At 44.7% G+C, this 20,134-nt stretch overlaps 1 protein-coding gene across 1 annotated transcript; it reads right to left on the reverse strand.

The window, feature by feature from the left end:
* Nucleotides 1–546: 546 nt before the first annotated feature.
* Nucleotides 547–18,823, reverse strand: LOC149355039 (uncharacterized). Its single transcript, XM_089583600.1, has 10 exons — nt 18,184–18,823; nt 14,891–15,081; nt 13,268–13,494; nt 12,708–12,809; nt 11,712–11,750; nt 9,067–9,243; nt 5,825–5,863; nt 3,190–3,371; nt 1,882–2,041; nt 547–1,348 (listed from the first exon to the last, which is right to left on the reverse strand). The coding sequence occupies exons 1-10, from the start codon at nt 18,355–18,357 to the stop codon at nt 1,233–1,235; spliced, it is 1,407 nt and encodes a 468-aa protein (XP_089439726.1). The 5' UTR covers nt 18,358–18,823; the 3' UTR covers nt 547–1,232.
* Nucleotides 18,824–20,134: the final 1,311 nt, after the last annotated feature.

Genomic DNA, 20,134 nt, shown 5'->3' on the forward strand with positions numbered 1-20,134 from the left:
TCTTGAGTTATTACTCCTCCCCTTTTACATATTTTGCGTAAATATTTAATCAGATTGTTAGGACGGCTCGAACTCAATAAAGTACTATAGACACCAAATTTTTGCTTGCGTGCTTTCTTCTTTCAAGCGATGCGCTAGGCATTGATGTACACGGAGCATCCCGTGGTTTTCACCAAACACATAATAAATAATTTATATTTGAATTTCTTGTTGACCCTGTTTCGGATTCAGCAATATAACGATGGCTGTGACGTGTAGTGGAAATTAGGTCGCGTGAGGTGCAATAAAACGGAAATATAGCTGCTGATACGTCGTTCGTTGTAATTATAAGTCTTGGAGCCGCCGGCTGATTAAAGTGCTATAGTGAGTCTAAACAACTTATCATCGTTTGTATTAGTTTTCCCGTGCCTCTCGTGACCAACTGTTGAACTCACGTCACAGCCATCATTCGGTTGATAAAACCGAAACAGCATGGGAGAAAAAATTATTTTCTAAATTATTTATTGGCAGTACCCAAGTAGCACAATGTGGGCTATCATGTGCGGGCCCTAGTGGGCCCGATGAGGGCAATGTTTGTCGGGCCAACGCAGGCTCTGCAACTCGGGCCCCGGTAGGCCCAAAGAGGGCAGCCCACCAAGCTACCCCATTGGTCCCACTTTGGACCGATCGGGGCAGCCCAAGTGAGGCACGTCTGAATCGGTCCAACAGCGAAAGTAGGTGGGCTGCCTACATCGGCAGCCTAAACGGGTCCCTCAACAGATTGATGTGGGCTGCCTATATTGGCAGCCTAAGTCGGTCCTACAGCAGGTTGATGTGGGCAGCCTATGTAGGTTTCCTCAATGGGGCCCACAGCAGGTTGATGTGGGCTGCCTACATCGGCAGCCTAAGTCGGTCCTACAGCAGGTTGATGTGGGCAGCCTATGTAGGTTTCCTCAATGGGGCCCACAGCAGGTTCAGGTGGGCTGCCTTAAAGGGATCCACAACGGGCTATCTTGGGCAGCCACTACTGTTTCTTAGGTTGGCTTAAGCCCCTGAACAGGGACAGGCAAGTGGCGGCAATGATATTAAGATAAACTGTAATAGTTAACTGGAATGTCAGATTCTGTGAGCAAGTGACGTATTTTGCTATGCCACTTCAGCCCACAGATCAGGTACACAAAGCCATCAAAATGCAAATTAACATATTTTATTTCAAGAAAAAAAAAACACTGTCAGCAGGACATCCTACTGTGCTACTTCATCCTGGCCCTGCGGCCGCCATCCCGGTCCCGGGCCCCTCTCAAATATCCGGCGATGCGGTTATTGATTACTGCCACATCCGCATCCGGAATCCGGCGCTGGACAGCAGCTGAAATCACATAAATCTCATTTATGACACAATCGATTCAGACAGCTGGAAGAGCACTCATCTTATTAGCATTTGAAAAGAATGCCCCAATGCATCAAAACAGCTATGCAGCTGCCAATAGCAAAATGTACTTTTATTTTCAAGGTATAAAACTTCATTGGCACTTAACATCTAAACAAAGAAGGTTATGCCAGAATATTTTTGAATATTTGCGAGATACTAAGACCTACCAAACTAAACATCACACTAATAGGTTCGTTCAATTCACCTATTGAACGAACCTAATACATTTATCGCACTGTATCAGTACAATTTGCTCTTGATGCACTCAAACTGTAGACTGCCAGTACACATGTAAGCATAACGCCCGAAGTCAGGCACAAGGACTAAAAATGTGGTCAGTTACATATAAAATTAGTGTAAAACAGAAACATACCAACAATCACATTGTAGAGCCTTAGGTCCTTGAGTCAGGCACAAGGACTAAAAATGTGGTCAGTTACATATAAAATTAGTGTAAAACAGAAACATACCAACAATCACATTGTAGAGCCTTAGGTCCTTGAAGGCTGGCTTGTCTCTTCGCCCCTCCAATGTGTATTCCAGGGCCACTGGTGTTTTGATGAACGTCTTCATTATGAGGCGTGTAGCCTCATCCGGAGTCGTTCCGCCAATCAAACCAAGCTTTTTCGTCTGAAAGAAAAATTACAAGAATTACCTTGCTAGCTGCACAATTGATGTAGCGGAGTCCCTTGTACTTTTTTCGGTTTTGGCATATAAAGATGCTTTGCAATAACAACTCTGCTAGCACTAATATGACTCAATGACATTAAGAAATGACAATAGGATATTACTATATTTGCTAGGATGCAATGATGATGAAGGCTCCTGGCAACAATCAGGCCAATAAAACTGCTGCTCTCCACTCCACCTTCAGCAAGCATCACTGCATCGAAGTGCAGTTGAAACCTCAGCAATGAAAGCCCTCAAGAATGAAATTCCAGCGGCAACAAAGAATCTGGCAGCCCTGGTGAACGCCCATAGAGATCATTACATTTGCCGCCTCTCAACAGCGAGCGTTCTTTTTGTTCCGCATTAACAAAAACTTCAGAAGCGATCAATATTTTTTTGGCACATGAGCCAGTTGGGAATACAGAAGTACCAGATTTGCACAAGCAAACTAGCCAACAGGCACTGGTGAAGGCATTGTTTTTACATTAAATTGGTAAAATAAAAATGATGCAGACAGCTATGCATTTTGTATGCTGAAAACAGTGTTTTGCTAGCCCATCTGTTGGAAACAATGTAGGCATGATACATCCATCGCGACAGTACCCCAGCTACCGGCTGCAAACAATGCCCGCTGCCACTGAAGGGAGTGTGAGGACGCAAGTTTGTGACCTCACTGTCCACCATATGCATGCTACGACTGACCACGTCTTGCTGACATCAATATATCTGGTATCGTTATAAGTGGACTGCACTGTAATGCAGGTGACAACCCAACATATCAAACACTGGTTTAATCAAGCTGTATGGTCGTGCCTTCTTAACCTAGGAGTAGTATGCCTGACTCGACATCCTAGAGAACTGGAAGGTTGATTCTTATTCCGATTGTATCTTTCCACCTCACATGAACAACCCGAACTGGCAGCTCCCCGCAACTTTCTGATATCATGCGGTCCCGTTAAGTTGAACAAACCAGTTGCACAAAAAAATCATTGGCCAGCCATGCAAGCTACCAGCTTCCAGCACCATGCAAGTGATTTCTAGCTCACAATGCCAACGACAAATTTTGCAACAATGCCAGCTTGTCTTCATGGCTACCACAGGGAGCTTACCAGAAAGGTTCGTTTGTCGGGATCTCCAAGCTCCTCCTCGATTTCTTTGAGTACCTCAACAGAGGTTGCCGGCCCGATTTCTCGGCATGGGTCTTCACTATACGCAGCTGCGTAGTTTCCTTTCAGCTCCTTAACGTCAGCCCGGATTTCCATTAATAGCTGTACAACCCGGTGCATATTGCCTGGGGAAAATCACATGAAGTGCAAAAATGAAACATTCATCTTTACTAAATATCATCATCAGCCTGACTACCCATTGCAGGGCAAAGGACTCTCCCATATCCTTCCAATTAACCTGGCCATGTGTCAGCTCATCCAATTCGATTCCTGCAAACTGCCTAATCCCGCCTAGACACCTGGTTTCCTGCTGTCTCCTACACATGCCTTATCTTGCAACCTACTTCGCTACCTTTAACCGTCAATTACATTCCCTGCCTCTTTCTTTTGACTAGCCTATTATTAACCTGCATTTGTTCACTGACCCACTCTGCTCTCTTCCTTACTTACATTACATCTACAGTGAAATCTCGTTACTACGAACACATTAACGAATTTTTCAAATTAACGAATTTTTTAAGAATCCCCGGCAGATTTGCTATGTTTTCAATGTAAAACTATTTCAGAATTACGAATTTCAAAATAGCGTATATTTCAGAATAACAAACGTATTTTATTTCTTCTAGAATTTTGGAATATCAGTATTACGAATTCGGCTAAAATTAACAGCGCCGCAGCTTGCAACTCTCGCGTGAAACAGAAACTGCCGTTTCTGTGTGTATGGTCCGTGGGCCGTAGCTATCATCATCAGCACATCTAGTACCAGCTCCTAGCGCCACCATGAAGCTATGGTTTATTACGCAGTAGCCAGCAGGCCTAGCTGCCTGCGTTTTTTTTCCTGTGTTGTGTGTCGTACGCGGGTCGTTCGTTCGTGTGTTCGTGCGTGCGGGACGGTATTTTTTTTTTGCCACAGATTATCTTATGGCGAAGTTTGTGCGATATTGGCGATGTATTAGCCAGCGAAATGCCAAGAAGATATGAACACAGCTGCTTTCCCTGCAAGAAATCGACGCAGGGAAAAAGTGATTCGGCCTCTACAGACAGCTAGCATTGCCCCATCGAATGCCGCGAACATTATGAAATACCAAGACAAGATTTTCAAACTTCAGGGAGCATTGAAGATGGGGTCATAGAGAACTCTGACGTTTCTGTTTTTTTTTTTTTGCATATGGACAAAGTCCGTATTTTCATCGCTCAGTGCAAATACGCATGCGATGAGGTGTTCCGGAAAGTGGAAGGTGTATGTGCTGTAGTGGTGTAATGTAGTGCGCGGTCATGTTTGCTGCACGCGGCAGAAGATGGTTGGTTTAGTTGGTTTATGGGGTTTTAACGTCCCAAAGCGACTAAGGCTATGAGAGACGCCGTAGTGGAGGACTCCGGAAATTTCAACCACCTGGGGTTCTTTAACGTGCACTGACATCGCACAGCACACGGGCCTCTAGAATTTCGCCTCCATCGAAATTCAGCCGCCGCGGCCGGGATCGAACCCGCGTCTTTCGGGTCAGCAGCCGAGCACCATAGCCACTGAGCCACCGCGGCGGCACACGCGGCAGAGGAAAACAATGGATTTCTTCAAATAAATCAGCTTTGGAGTTAGTGCAACATTTTCACTTGAGGTTTTGCTGGTCTACACACGTGCCCACTGCCAAGGTACGTCATTTTCATACCTACGTTTGACCACTGGCTTATAATCGCAGATTTTTCATTGCAACGATATTTTAAAATAAATAATTTTGTGCGGTCCCGCAGAATTCGTTATATCGAGATTTGACTGTACTGTATTTACTCGACGCTAAGTAACCTTTTTCTCGATAGCAGTGATTAAAGTGAGGGAGGAGATAAAAAAATCTACCCCCCCTTTTTTTGCATCAATATCTTGCCAAGATGGATGCAAGCAGTAACAATTCATTTGGCAAAAAAATTTAGCAAACATCTTCCTAAAACGCAATTGCACTGCGCTTGAATTTCAAGCTATGACAGCCCTCTTCAAACTTATCTGACTTTCATTATGGATGCCGAACAGCTGACATTAAATAAGGCAAATGTGGGCCCACAGCACCTGCAAAGCCTGCTGACATAGCCAAATGGCTGCCATTACGAGGTCCATGTGGCAACACGCTGAAAGAGCATTAGGGGTCATTTTCAGCCGGCTTCTGCCATCCTGCGCCACTAGCTGTCATGTAGTGTCGGAGCGCAGCAACACAAGTGGATACCGCGCCGTGGACACTGCACGAACTCGGGTCTCAGACTCCAGTTCGATTGAGTGAGCAAGCATGCTAGAAGCCTTGTCTACGTTCTTTTCCTCTCAAAAAAGGGGGTGCTTAGATTCACATGCAAACTTTCTGTCCAAATTTTCTTTTGCCAAGTTGGGAGGGGGTGCTTAGAATCGTGAAAGTATGGTATCTACAAAAACACACACAAACTCCTTTTCAAATCATAAACTCAACAGTTTTCAAGGACCCACAAATTCCAAGGTTATCAAGGATCTCAACAACAGCTTTTTAGTTAAATTCCATGCATTTCAAGGATGCAAATGAGTGCTGATTAAATCATTGTAAGAGGATACAAGAGTACTTACGTTGGTTTGCGACACACCGTGGGTCTTCACAGTGTCGACCTGCAAAATTGAACCAAACTTTTTTAAAAGTGTCAAGCGATAATTCAGAGAGCTGCCAACTTTAGTTCAGGTTTTCAGTAGAAGAGTAAATGAGATATCAAGGAAGTTTAAAACATTATGGTTGAAGCACAGATCAGAGGTTTTCTAAGTTGCCCTTCCAGCAGTTTCACTGACCTAGTTGAATGTTACAGGCTTCAGCGGCGTTTACATAGTATACTATTATAGTCGGCTACTGCTCGAAAAAAATGGTGGATTTTACTCCCTAAAGAACCCTTCTGTAACCAATGGCACTGAGAGATTTTAAAGTATAATCCCCTTAGACCTGATAGAGAGACAATGCAGGGTGTGGCAGATGAAGGAAGGTTCACCATGCCTTCACCACCTTCACCTCCATCTGCAGTTATTTTATCGTGCCAAAAGTATGCGTTCGCCAAGTGCTATTGGCGCATTGTTCAGTGCAGCCTCCTCACACCCGATACTGGCACTTGTGAGAGGACACCACCACTAATGTGTCACACCATGAAGGACGCAGGGGTTGAAAATAGGAAACAATGGTCACTGTTCCACGCTTCTTATCAAAAAGCAACCATTGGTCAGTCTTTTACAAAATAAATATATCCTCCGATATCAAATTAGTGAGCTTTTACTGTATATGGTAATAAAACGGCACTGGCCATCGTTGCTGCTGCTGTGCAAGGTATACCAAGGAATATTTAATATTAGGCACTCTTCACTGCCAAAATGCACTGTAATTAAGTGAAAAGAGCTTGTCAGCCTTCCACTTTGTTCAATCTATCTGAATGTATATTGTGAATGAATCTCCAGTAAATGAAGCTGTGGGCCCCATGCAGAAGCACACGGGGCAGCACTCGCGGTGAACAGGCACCGCCACGAATGGGCACCGGAGTTTTTCAAGGATAGACGCGGCCACCTGGGCAGGTCGCCCGCTTGAAAAAGGCGGCTGTAGGAAAGTAATTGGGGTCTGCACAGCGGAACATTGACAGTTTGGTCTAGCTGGAGTGACATAGCGAAGCATGAACAATGCAGGCACCACAAGGCGCAAGACTGAGAGACACTGACAAGCCCTGTCTGCCTGCTGGGCATTTATTTCTAGGCTGAAAACATGAAAATGGAAGAAGACAGAAGGAAAAGCACGCGCAGTTTGGAAAGGCCAAGCAAAATAACAAAGAGGAGGGGATAAAAAACATGATAACAAGGTAGGAAATTAAAAAAAAATTGTGAACCCTCCTCCTTCCACATGCGGTGCAGTTTCACAGAAAGCCAGCCTCAAATTCTTCATGTGGGACTGGCTAAGGAAAAAATAAAAATAAAGGAACACTGCGGGGGATTTAGCGGCGGAGAAGGATGGAACAAGTGTGGGAAAAGAATAGGAGTGAATGAAGTAAGAGCCAAAAAAGGAGAAAAAGGCATGAAAAAAGAATAAACAAACATGATCGCAATGCGCAAAACCTGAAGACCCAAAAACGATTACTGGGGCTTGGCAAGCCACAGGCAGCTGTTATTAAGCAGAAGACTTTTGATAAGCTTTGGCTATCTTTCTGGTGAGGCAGTTGGCACTTTTCTCGATGATAAAGGAAAGGATGGCAGATTCACACTGATCACTCTGTCCATGCAATGCTCATGCACACAGTCACTGATACAACAACCCAGCTATGAGCATGGAAAACTTCCATTACAGCACAGCACAAAAAGTGATCTACGGTTTCTAATACACATGCATTTTTCCTTTGTCAGGCAGGTCATAAAGCTCTCAAAGCTTATTGCAGGCCCATTGCTCAATGCTTTTCAAGTGGTGAGAAAAGTCATGAAAGGATGTAGATGCCTACTTTTCCTTTTCATTGAAAGAAAGTCCTACCTCAAATCCCGACTTTAATGCTAGTTCTTTGACCGTACTTCCAAGTCTTCTGCCACCAAATTAAGCTAGGATGGGGAATGTAACAGGTGGCAGCAAGCCACTCGACCTCCTGTTTGGAGTAGGATGGTGTGTAAAGAATGCTGATTTATTCAGAGCACCCACGAATAAGTAAGGACAAAGAAAACTGCCCAGAAGGAAAGTGGCGGCAGCACATGGAAGGGAAAAAGGAATGAGCTAGAGGGAAGAAAAAATATTGAAAGCAAAAAAAAAAGTAACCAAGACAAATTTGCAAAACTAAGCGCAAAAAACGCAAACAGTAAATATGCAGTAAAAGCGCTACATTTCCATTAGTTACCTCTGCACTGCACCGGTCCTCATGCAAGCTACAGTAGACAAGGAAATATAGACCACAGGACAGATTAAATAAAGATGTAGAAGAACTGCAGATTGGGCTAGTTGGTGTAGATTCATAGTGAAGGTTCAACAGCGCAAACACACACAGACCAAGAAGGAGACAAGACACACACAGCGCTGAACTTACAACTGAAAAAATAAATAAAGATTACGCAATGATCAACTGTGTCCACGAGCGCGGCCCACGGGGTGCACATGGTGGTCCTAGTACATGCGCATTCCTTTTGTTGGGCATGGCAATTGGCTCCAGATATTGCAGATGCCTATGAGTTGCCAGATTTCTTTCTTTCTTTCTTTTTTTTGATGTGAGAAAGACTGCGAACGCAGGAAAAGGGAGTGTGCCCTCTATTGGGAAGGACGCCGTGTGGAAAATCTGGAAGCAGCAGATCCGGACATGATTGCCAGCTCACTGCTCGTTGGATGGCAGCTATCCAAGCTTCGCGCCACTTTGCTTCATAAATCTTATTTCGGGTGTCAAAAGCACTCTATCAGGCAAGTGAAAATGTATGAAACCAAACGACCAAAAAAACTGCAACCCAGGAATTCATTTGTGACCTTATAATGCCACGAATACAAGGAACGAACGGCGACTATGAACCACGCACAGCAGAACCGCAGCGTCTCCACAGTGCGGCTGGGCACACCCTTCCCGAACAGAGCTCCCTTCCCGCCTCGAGGGGTGCATGCATTGCGGCGCGAGTTGCTCCTGCACAGTGCCCACTAGCAGAGCTAGGAAGATTGAAAAGCATGCCAGATTTGAGAGCTACATTCAAATATTCATTGGAAGGGGTTATTACGACATGATATTATATATAATTCAAATGATAAGTTATTCAGCACCTGTGACAGTTCTCAATGCTGACCAGTGTATAATTAAGTGACATCAACATCCAGAAACCCAACAGGTCCTCACTTTCGTCGTGCAGACTGTGTGCGCTGGGGACATCCATAGTCCGCACTACATCCCGGACAGCCTCATGACGGACTTCACTACTGGTGATGCTTGTCGTAGGCATGGGTGAAGCTCGGTCCCTGGGGCCACCAGCTGAAAGGACCTCTGCACTACTCTCGTGTGCATACTCTGCTAAGTCTGCAAAGAATGGTAGTAGAAAGCAAGAAATGGTTTCACCAGTACAAAAAGCACAGTGCAAGGGTGCTAAAGAGCTTTTTAAAAAAAATGAGGTCAGAACATAAAGATCATGTACCGTCTTTGCCAAAAGTAACCAGGCTGCATGTTTTGCTTCTCACTTGTATTCTAAAGCCAACATGGATTCCCAGAAGGCAACAACTTGTTTAGAAGTGAGGACAGGATCTCGCCTTTACTTTCCATAGATTTAATGCTTCATAAGTGGTATGAAGTCTGTACCACCCAACCCAGAAGCGAAGCACGCAGCCTGGTTACTTTTGGCAAAGACGGTACAAATCGGCCAAAACTATATGCAATATCATTAAATGGGCCCTAAATCACCTGTGCTTGGGTTATAATATACCTCACTTGCTTAATTGTGTTGTAATAAACATTAGAGCAAAATACTACACCTCTACCCGGATAACACAGCCCACAATCGCATTCAAAGTTTGAAAGGCTCTCTCCTTTGACTTTTGCATTCACTCTTTCTCTCTGTGCAACACTACTATGTATCGACGGCTTTTAATGGCTACTTGTCAGCTGCAAGCATGCATCACATATCTATTGCACATGAGAAGTAGTAATACTAATTTTCAGTTAGCACAAAAGAAAATTATGGATGTTTAGTACATGAGAATGTTTTTTTAAAGATTTCCATTTTGCACTTCCACTCTCGCGCTGGCGGCTCAAGTGGCCTTCGCCACTTTTGCATTTCTAACACGAAATCATACACAAGGTTAACACCTCGAATGTTTGGCACAGGAATAAGAGCCACAGCCAAAAACTGCATGCATGAAGCAGATGACCACCATGCCTGGCCACGCTAGAACAGAAGTTCCTGTTTGCAGAGACAACTAAAAAAGCAAACGCACAAAACCACCAAAGGTGGGCACGGGACCCAAGGAAGAGCTCCAGCCATTGCGCATGCCAAAAACATCAAAAGGAGGAATGCCACGAAGGCATGGAATTTCAAACTTTGATTGCAAACAACTTCGCTTCTAAACATTGCTTGGAAAAAAAATTTGCTGGAATTGTATAGTGAAACAGTATAAACTAGCTGTTTAGAGCTCCTTCAACTCTTGAAAAATGTGTGCCCACAGCCCTGCCCACACAGCAGTTGTGGCTGCTGCATGCATTTGGGCATTACAGCCATGACATTAGAACTTCGGTCCAGTGTGCCGCTGGTAAAGCTTTTCTCATGGAAGAACATGCTGCTAAAGTGGCCCTTGAGCCCCTGCCACCCGTACAGCATAATTCAAGAACACCGCAACTGACACATCACCTGCAAGCTCTGCCATGGAAGTTATATGCGTTGCAAAACAGAATATAAAAATACCCTCTTCCAAAGCCACAAATGACTATGTTACTAGCTTATTCATTGGCGAGTAAATAGTACAGCACAAGGTTGTGCAGACCACCGGCGTAAGCCCCCCACATTATTTAGATTCACACTGCTTTTAGTAAGCTTGTTGACCGAGCCGAGAAAAGTGGAAACTGTTGCAGCCTATCGTAGGCTCAGTTGAATGGCAGATGCACAGGAGTGAGTGTGACTGCCAGAGCTGCAGAAACAAGAGACCACAGTGCTGAATTCATGCAGCTGGTGTTTGCTGCCCTCTGCTGCCACCGCACATTACGTGTAAACGAGGAAGAGTGACAGTATATTCCTAATCGTTGATTTCAATGGTCCTACAAATGTAATTGTCAAAAAATGTTGACCAAATGTTTTAGGGGAATCCCCCAAGGTGGAGTAGATTTCTAATAAGGGAGTAATTACTAATTGAAATCTACTCCACCTTGGGGGATTCCCCTAAAACATTTGGTCAACACTGTTCCCACTTCGACTTATTGATCAATTCGCTCTCGCCCTACCATAAGCTTGCCGTCCCGGTTAGCTCAATTGGTAGAGCGACTGCTCCGGTGTAGCGGTGGTCCCGGGTTCGAACCCCGGACCAGGACGAATTTTTCTTTAACTACGAAGTTTCTGAGAAAGCTGTATAGCTTTCCTTTGTAGCCGTATGGCTGCGCTCGGGTGGACGTCAATGAGTAATTACTCCCTTATTATAATTGTCAAAAAATACTTTCATTGATTGCATATGGGTCCATTTCCATCCATCAGCAGAATTTTGAACTAGACAGACTCTTTTGTGTCCCTTCAATTAACACACCATTTAGAACCTTTCTTTGAGACATTCAGTGCATGTTAGTGTTTTCATACGTTTGTGATGTTATGAGTGTATGAAACGCATTGTGACTGGCCACAGTGAATTTTAGTTTGCTATTTTTGTAGTTTTAAAACAGTCCCACTTTGTATAGCGAAAAACACTTGTGCACATGTAAAGAGACGCCAAAAAATGTGATGTTCATAAAACCCCAGGAGTTGCATATTAATATTGTACTTCACCATGTAGAAGAAAGAGAAGTGCACTTACCGTCCTCAACCCGAGGCATGCGAAGCTGTAAATCTGGAGCTGAAACAAATACCCAAATGCAATATTACCTCTCAGCACAATCTTAACCGCGATTAGCTCCTTTCGGAGCCCTGCAAGGCCTGTGAGCAAATCTCAACCCTCACAGTATAATGCAGTACAGTTGAACCTCAATATAATGAAGGCGTACATTCGGGAAAAACTTCGTTAAATCGCAGACGTTGTTGCATCGTTTTTTTGTCTTTCAGTGGTACAAATGGTATTGCACATCTCTAGAAGCTTCCTATTCCACTTTATTTTGCCTACGTGGTTAATACAAGCCATTTTAGAAAAAACACTATGCCAAACGAGCACCGAGAGTAGTTCAGTAAAGCTGTAACTCAAAATCGCTTATCTCAAAATCTCACATTGTTCAGATTTTCAGCAGAGCCGAGCAGCTCCCAACTGGCACTGTTCATTTATATGCAACCCTTGACATATTTTGTGACCAAATTGAAAACATCTCCAAATCTTTATTGGTGGATAGAGGTGTAAATGTCAGCACCGAAAATTATCACAAGCTGATGCAGTGACTGCCACGGGGCTGGCGCTCTAACCAAATACAAAACCAAGCAGCGCTGCAGCAGACCATTACTTGTGTCACGCCAACCTGAGACATGTCACATGCCCTTGCGGGACAGTGAAAATGAGATGCTCTTACTAACCAATTGCATGCTCTTACTGCAGAAGGCATCCATCCAGACACACAGCGCACCTTTCCTTTCCTCAAAATCGGCCAATTTTCATTTTGGGGAAGACACACTTTGGCCACATCTATGTGTCTCTCAATGCTAAACAGAGAAGCAAACCATGCCAAACCATGACAAACAGTGCTCTCACAGTCTTAATTGGTTTAATTGGAATTAAAGGCCAATTAATCTTTTTATTTGTGCACTTTCAGGAACAAAGCATTAACTTAACTTCACATAACAACAGTTTAAATCCTAATGGTGAACTCACCGTGCCTTTTTGGTGACGGAAAATCTTCACATGAGCTGCCAGACTCAATGTGCGAAGTCTGCTCTGCGATTTCCATTTTTCTTTTGGCATCAGCGTAAGTGTCTGTTTTGTAAAAGAATTAAGGTGACTAAACCAGGTGCACAGGGTACTGGGCACAGCTTCACCAGCTGCATAGACTAGAGCGACATAAGCTATACATGCAAGATAAAACAATATTACAAGAAAACATTTACACACAGGTCATCTCTCATAACTGGTCATCTGCAAATTTAAATTTTTGTGCAAGCCTTAACTAGGAGCAAATTTTTAGCAGTACTCAAATCTCACCGAACCTATAAATGTCTTGCATGTATTTGTGGAGAAATATGTCAACCAGATAAACCAACATTGTAAATTTTATCCTGTGTGCTTTACGATATGCTGCCACCATTTTTTGCTGCTTGTGCTAGTCAGAAAATCAATAAGCTTAGTTTCTTGCCAAAACAGGCAAGTAAGTATTAATGTAGCGAGGTTTAGGACAGTAAGTATAAGTATATTGTGAATAAAGGAGCTGCTCATACCTGCATAACCCAGCACCCTGCAGGGACACCGTTGCCAATCAGGGCCAGGCTTCAGCATATTGCGGGCCATCTGCTCCACAGCATGAGGCCCAGTGCCTTTTGGGGGCCACATGCACCTTGTTGTGCTTTTGCTCAGCCAGCGAACTGGCACTGCCCCGACGGAGTCCTTCTCATTTGTGAACAAAACCACACAGTACATGCGGTCGTGTCGCGCCCGCTTTCTTTTCCTGTGCAGAGAGTAAACAAAGGCATAAAATTTTGCGAGCACTTCATTGTGTCTTGAATGCGATATGCCCATCCTTAACTTAGACCAGTTATAACATAAATATGCAGACAATTTAAGCCAGACTTCTGCTTAATTTGTGCCATTGCATCAATGAGCAGAGGAAAGTTGAACCCAAAGACCCATTACACCACATCTGCTACATCTCAAACACCACAGATACGCTTATGGGAGCTGAAAGTTTAGTGGCTGGCAAAGCACATTTTTACATTCACAGCAGCTTGGGTTCATTACGGCATGCATCACAGTCATTAAAAAAGAAAAAAGAAGTGGTAGCCAGTACCATGCTGACATTCCTAGAACCATATGTTTAAGGGGGACGCGACCTTTGAAAATCAAAAAATCGTGAAAAAGTCGAATTTTGGAAGATTATATATTCCGGTAGTATGTCTTATAAACTACCCTTCCTGTAGTTATCAATGCCCAACTCGGCGCAGAAATACTCGAAATTAATTATATAACAAGCGGCGGCGGCCGCGGAGCAGCGAGCAAGCGCCGAAAATTTCCAAACTTCGCGCGCGCGCCATTCCTCTCCCGCCGAACTGAGCGCCGCCTCTTGGTCTTGTTTTGTTTGTGAATTCTTGCGCTTTCTTCAGCCATCCTCAGTGGCGGCGAAGGCGTGTACATTTGAAAGATGTGGCCTATAAGACTGTCAAAAACGCGTCAGCCCGCGCAAGTCAAGGGGATTTGACCAATTTGACTACCGATCGAAGAGGCGCGGCACCTATGCGCACGCCTTGGTTTGTTTTCGCTAGGTTCGCATTTCAGTACAGACGCCAAGTAATATTCAACAAAGCGCCCACAAGTCTAAAACGCACCCTACATAAAGACAGTCGAAGGTTTGATTCAATTCAATTAGCAGCCCTATTTGTAAGCTTAAAGTAGCCCATGTCTGATCATACCAGCCGAATCACTCAGAGCACCGCTCGTACTACTGCTCATTCTTACAAAAAACTCCGAGCTCGAGCTCAAATTCGGCGAAGCTGCCAAAATCCACCCGGAGAAAACATCAACGCACAAGCCCAGCAGTTGCATTCTGCCGACGTCGAGGCAGCGCGCGAAGTGGTGCTAGTCGTGTGTGCTTGCCCATTTGGCAAGCATCCACTAACTGCAGGCGCATTCCAAATAGATGGCAATTTCAGCTGGGGAAAGCGAAAAAAATGTTTGCAGCCAATAATGCACATTTTATTTTGCTCGAACCTGTACGTAGCTGCGCAAACAAAGCATTCGCGGGCAGCAGTAACAGCCTTTCATTTCAACACGTGGAACGGGTGCCATCGACTTGAACTGCAGAGAAGCTCGAACAAGTTAGATTTTAGTAGGACAAGAAGAGTACTTACCGGTCGTTCAAATGGCGATCCATAATGCAGAGCACGTTGGCTGTCGACGGCAAACGCGGGAACGCGTAATGCAGCACACGACTGTCTACGACGCAGCGCACGCTGACTCTCGACGACAAAAAAAGGCGGGAATGCCGCGTTGGCTTTGGTGGCTTTGGCTTTGGCAAGATGAGGGAGGGGATGAGGAGGTGCTGCGAGGGTACAGTTGCGAGGCGATGATGATGATGATTATCTATTCACCATTCCCTGTGTCGGGTGTCGGTATGTGTCGGCGCCCACCCGTTTTAAGAGCGTAATCCATCGGACGCAACCGCTGCTGCCGATTCGATTTTGGCTCACTTTTGCTGCTTGTGAGCTTCTCGGAAAAGGGCTAGGTTTTCGATGGTCGATGGGTAACCCAGCGCAGCGCCTCCTCTGACATCAATAAACACAAACAAAACAGCAGACGTTGAAGGATGGATGGATAGGAGCGCCCCCTTTGAAACGGGGTGGTGGCAATTGCCACCAAACTCAACTTTTCTTTCTTTTTTATTTTTTTTTGTTTAGTGTGTTGGCAATTCTTATTAAGAATCGCCGTCATCTTTACCTACAGTTTCCTACAATTCTAACCTTATGCCACATCTCTGCTTTTCAGCCACCAATCCTCCAATCGCTTTTTGCTGACTTCCACTGCAGATTTATTTACATGACCATTGTTATCTTTAAACCCTAGGGTCTACCTAGGGTTCAACCCTAGGGTTGAAGCCAAACAGTTGAAAGCGTCCTCTTGCGACCGAAACATTCATTACTAGTATTTTTTTTTTTAACGTGCAGACGCGTACTGGGAAGACAACGGTCTTATTGTTTTTTAACATGCAACAAGCAAAAAAGAAACTAAGCAAACTAGACCCTCCAGGTGCCACCTAAATAGTGTTCTGCAACTTTATCGTAATCGTCTTGGAAAATTTTCCCACCGGTCGAGGCGGGAAAATTTCCCAAGATGGCTACGATAAAGTTGCAGAGCACTGTGTGTACATATCGCTTCTCGCCGCACTGCACGCCACGAACAATAGAGAATGGACTCTTTCGTACGATAAATGCCAGCAAATTACGGGACGTTACTCCGTGTGTCGCCTTGGCACTTTTAGTTGACCGCGAAAACACACTCGTTTTTTTTTTATTCGGGAACCAAAGCTATAGTCATGTCGCGCCGGGACTTTAACCAGTTATTTTGCTCCTGTGTTGAACACTGAGCCAGGATAACACATTAAAAACTACTAGTTGCATTTTGCGTTAAGTTTTGTGTTGATATCTTGCTCCTGGTCAAATGTTTCAGGGGAATCCCCCAAGGTGGAGTAGATTTGTAATAAGGGAGTAATTACTCATTGGCATCCACCCGAGCGCAGCCATACGGCTACAAAGGAAAGCTATACAGCTTTCTCAGAAACTTCGTAGTTAAAGAAAAATTCGTCCTGGTCCGGGGTTCGAACCCAGGACCACCGCTACACCGGAGCAGTCGCTCTACCAATTGAGCTAACCAGGACGGCAAAACATTTGACCAACACTGTTCCCACTTCGAGTTATTGATCAATTCGATCTCGCCCTACCATAAGCTTGCCGTCCTGGTTAGCTCAATTGGTAGAGCGACTGCTCCGGTGTAGCGGTGGTCCTGGGTTCGAACCCCGGACCAGGACGAATTTTTCTTTAACTACGAAGTTTCTGAGAAAGCTGTATAGCTTTCCTTTGTAGCCGTATGGCTGCGCTCGGGTGGATGCCAATGAGTAATTACTCCCTTATTATATATCTTGCTCCTCCGTGGTCTCTACGGCTACAGTTGCCTGTTACCATCGCCCGGTCTTTTCCACCGCCTGAAATGGTTCTGGTGAATCGAAGGCGGCTCAAATTATGGTTGCCGTGCATAGTTCTATTCTCTTTCGGTCCCCTTTCTTTCCTCATCCCCACATCTCATCCTCTAGCTCTCACATATCTAATCTTTTCCTCACCTCACATCTCACGTACTATACCTTAATTAATAGGGTCCTAGGTCAGGGTCAGCAAACCGTCGTGGCAATACTACCTTTTTAAGCATGGCTGGGCCACTGCAATGAATGCTTAATGAAACATTATTACTGTTGTTGTTATTATTGTTAATTAAGAGTGATGACGTACGTTCGTCGTTTTAGCGGGCACATACACGCATGTGGACGACTGTGCACAATATACCTCGGCAATGTCGAGAATGCCCGCGCTCGGCTCACTAACAAAATTTTGGTCAGCTTGCCGGCTCCCTCAAATCTAATCTAATATATATTCACACATGCTCGGGATTACCGAAATTGCGAACTCACTCAATTAGACTCACAATTAATTAACGCACTCGATCTGCCTCACGATTCATCCAGTCATCGTTGCGATTCGATTCGATGCGATTATACGACTTTTTTTGATTGATTCAGGCAAGTAACTCAAACAGATGTAGCATGAAACAATTCTGCCGACCAAATTCGATTTCTGTGCCAAATTTGAGCTCGAACAATACGCCCGTTTAGCTGGGAGAAACATTCTACGGCGTGCGTTTATTTCCGCAACACGCCAAAGGGTTATCATTGTGTGAAAGTGCACAAAAATTGTGCGGGTTTGAGCATATGACTTGAACATATAGTGATAGAGCGAAAGCTGTGAGTCCTGATAGCCTCTTTAACACCCGCTTTTCGATATCAGCGTTTTTTTTTTCGTAATTTCTATTTAAAGTAGCTTTTAGAGAAATGAAGGCCTCATACTTTTGAGTATGAGGTCTTCAATCCAATCCAATTCAATCCAATCCCCAACCGTAGTTTTATTGTGTTGCTGTTGTTTATCTGTTTTGTCTTTTGCGTGGTGTCTCATCTCTAGTGTGTGATAAAGTGTTTTCAGTGCGCGGTATAGTGCATCGCCCTGTTTTGTACAGTATTTTAGTGAGTGTTTAGTGTGTGTACTGAGTGCACTGCAGTGCGCCGTGACTGACATCGCACACGGGTGGTTGTGTTGGTGGCCGGAGTTCACAAGCTGGTTTAAGCCTTTGCGGCTGCAGAGCATGCGGAAATCATGAGTAAGTGGGAAAAATACCGGCGATTGCAGCGAGAGGTCACTGACTTTTTTCGTGACATTTCACATGACGAAAATGGATCAGAAACATCCACTATGCGCGAGGCTACCGGGCGTGACATTGAACCGGCTGACCGTTCAGGCGCACGCGTAGACTTCCAGAGAAGTCCATATCTGGCAGAGCAGTCTGCTCAGGAATATGACTTTGAAAGTTCTGGCTCAGTAAGCACCTCTGAGAATTTCTCCGAAGACTGTGACGAAGAACGTGCCTTGGTCGCTGAAGAGCTCAGTGATTCGGATGCTGTCACTGACGCTTCTGGCCCAGAAGCAAGTGGTTCACGTGTTAACGTTCGTGATGAACTGAGGGAAATTGCTCTCAAACACTCGTTGACGCACTCGGCCATCAATGATCTCTGCTCGCTTTTCCAGAGGCTTGGTCATCCAATGCCAAGTGACGCAAGGACTCTGCTGAAAACAGAGAGAAAAGCAAATGTGCGAGGAAATGTCGTATATTTTGGCTTGAAGCCACAAATTGAAAATCGCGTGAGATTAGGCCTCCGCCCTCAACAGAGCCCCAGCATTGAACTTCATGTAAATATAGATGGCCTTCCTATCTTCAAAAGTTCTTCTGTCAGCTTTTGGGTTGTGCTTTGTCGTGTATCAAATTGTGTACAGAACAGACCATTTGTCGTTGCTGTTCACTGTGACAAAAAAAAACCAACTAGCATTGAGGACTTTCTGCAGCCCTTTATTGATGAAATGAAGGACCTAGAGGTGTCAGGGATAGATGTTCATGGAACACATTATAGCATCTCGGTAACTGCCATAATATGCGATGCACCAGCTAGGTCATATGTCAAGTGCATAAAAGGACACATGGGATTTTACGGTTCCGATCGCTGCAGTCAAAAAGGTGAACGAGTTGACCGTCGGCAGACGTTTCCGATATGCGCTGCCTTTCAGCACAGAACCGATGGTTCATTTCGAGCTATGACAGACCCTGGCCACCACCATGGAGTGAGTCCACTTACTGAACTCCGCATTGACATGGTAAAACAGTTTCCTGTTGACTATATGCATTCAGTGTGTTTAGGAGTTGTCCGCAAGCTCTTGCACACATGGATCTCAGGACCATTGCCCCACCGTCTTGGAGCACAACAAAGAAGAATTTTGAGTGCAAAATTGGAGGCGAGTAAGCTGCCTACTGAATTTGCTCGGCAACCAAGGTCTCTCGATGAGCTGGAGAGGTGGAAGGCCGTTGAATTTAGGGCATTCTTGCTTTACACTGGTCCTGTTTTGTTGCGTGACCTGCTGCAAAAAGACTGCTACCAGCACTTCCTCTGTTTACATGTTGCCATGCGCATTTTGCTGCACCAAGTGCTGTGCATTGAAATGAACAACTACGCTTCACGGCTCCTTCAGTACTTTGCTCAGCAAGCGGCCTCACTTTATGGTCCACAGTTCTTAGTTTATAATGTGCATATGATGTGCCACATTGCAGATGATTGCCTTTTGTATGGCCCACTGGACAGAGTGAGTGCATTTCCCTTCGAGAACAGTTTGGGCCAGTTAAAAGCACTTCTGAGAACAAGCAGCAAGCCACTTGAACAGGTCAGTCGCAGGCTCTCTGAGCTGGCCCATTCCTCAGTAGGACCCCCACAGTGTGTGCTGGCAACAGATGTCTCATCACTGAAAACTGGTGTTGAGAAAGACTCATGCTGTCTGCTGAAAAACGATCACATTGTAAGTGTGACAGAAGTAACACCCGAGTTCATCTTTGGCCATCAACACATTCAGGTTGGAAGTTTTTACACGATCCCCACACCTTCTGAAAAGCTGCAGATTTTTCGTACTGAAGGAGTGTCGCGGGAACTGAAGAAGTGGCCTGCAGAATTTTTCTCTTCTAAATGTGTGAAACTTCCATGGAAATCAGGTTTTGTAGTGTTTCCTCTCATTCACCATGGTTAAAAAATTAGGGGTGCCTAAGTTTGCACGTTATATGGTTCCTCTGAGACAAAAAGTGTTATTGAATAATGATTGGCGTGGGGTTCTTCCATAATTGCAGGGCATTCAGTGCAACACAGACTAGCTCAGCAGTTAACTCTCTTAGAATGGTTCTGGTTTGGTTTATGGTGTTTAATGTCCCAAAGCGACTCGGGCTGACAGATGCCGTTGTGGAGG

This window comes from Amblyomma mixtum, chromosome 3, assembly GCF_055824585.1.
Source record: "Amblyomma mixtum isolate Tamu chromosome 3, ASM5582458v1, whole genome shotgun sequence".
Lineage (NCBI taxonomy): Eukaryota > Metazoa > Arthropoda > Arachnida > Ixodida > Ixodidae > Amblyomma > Amblyomma mixtum.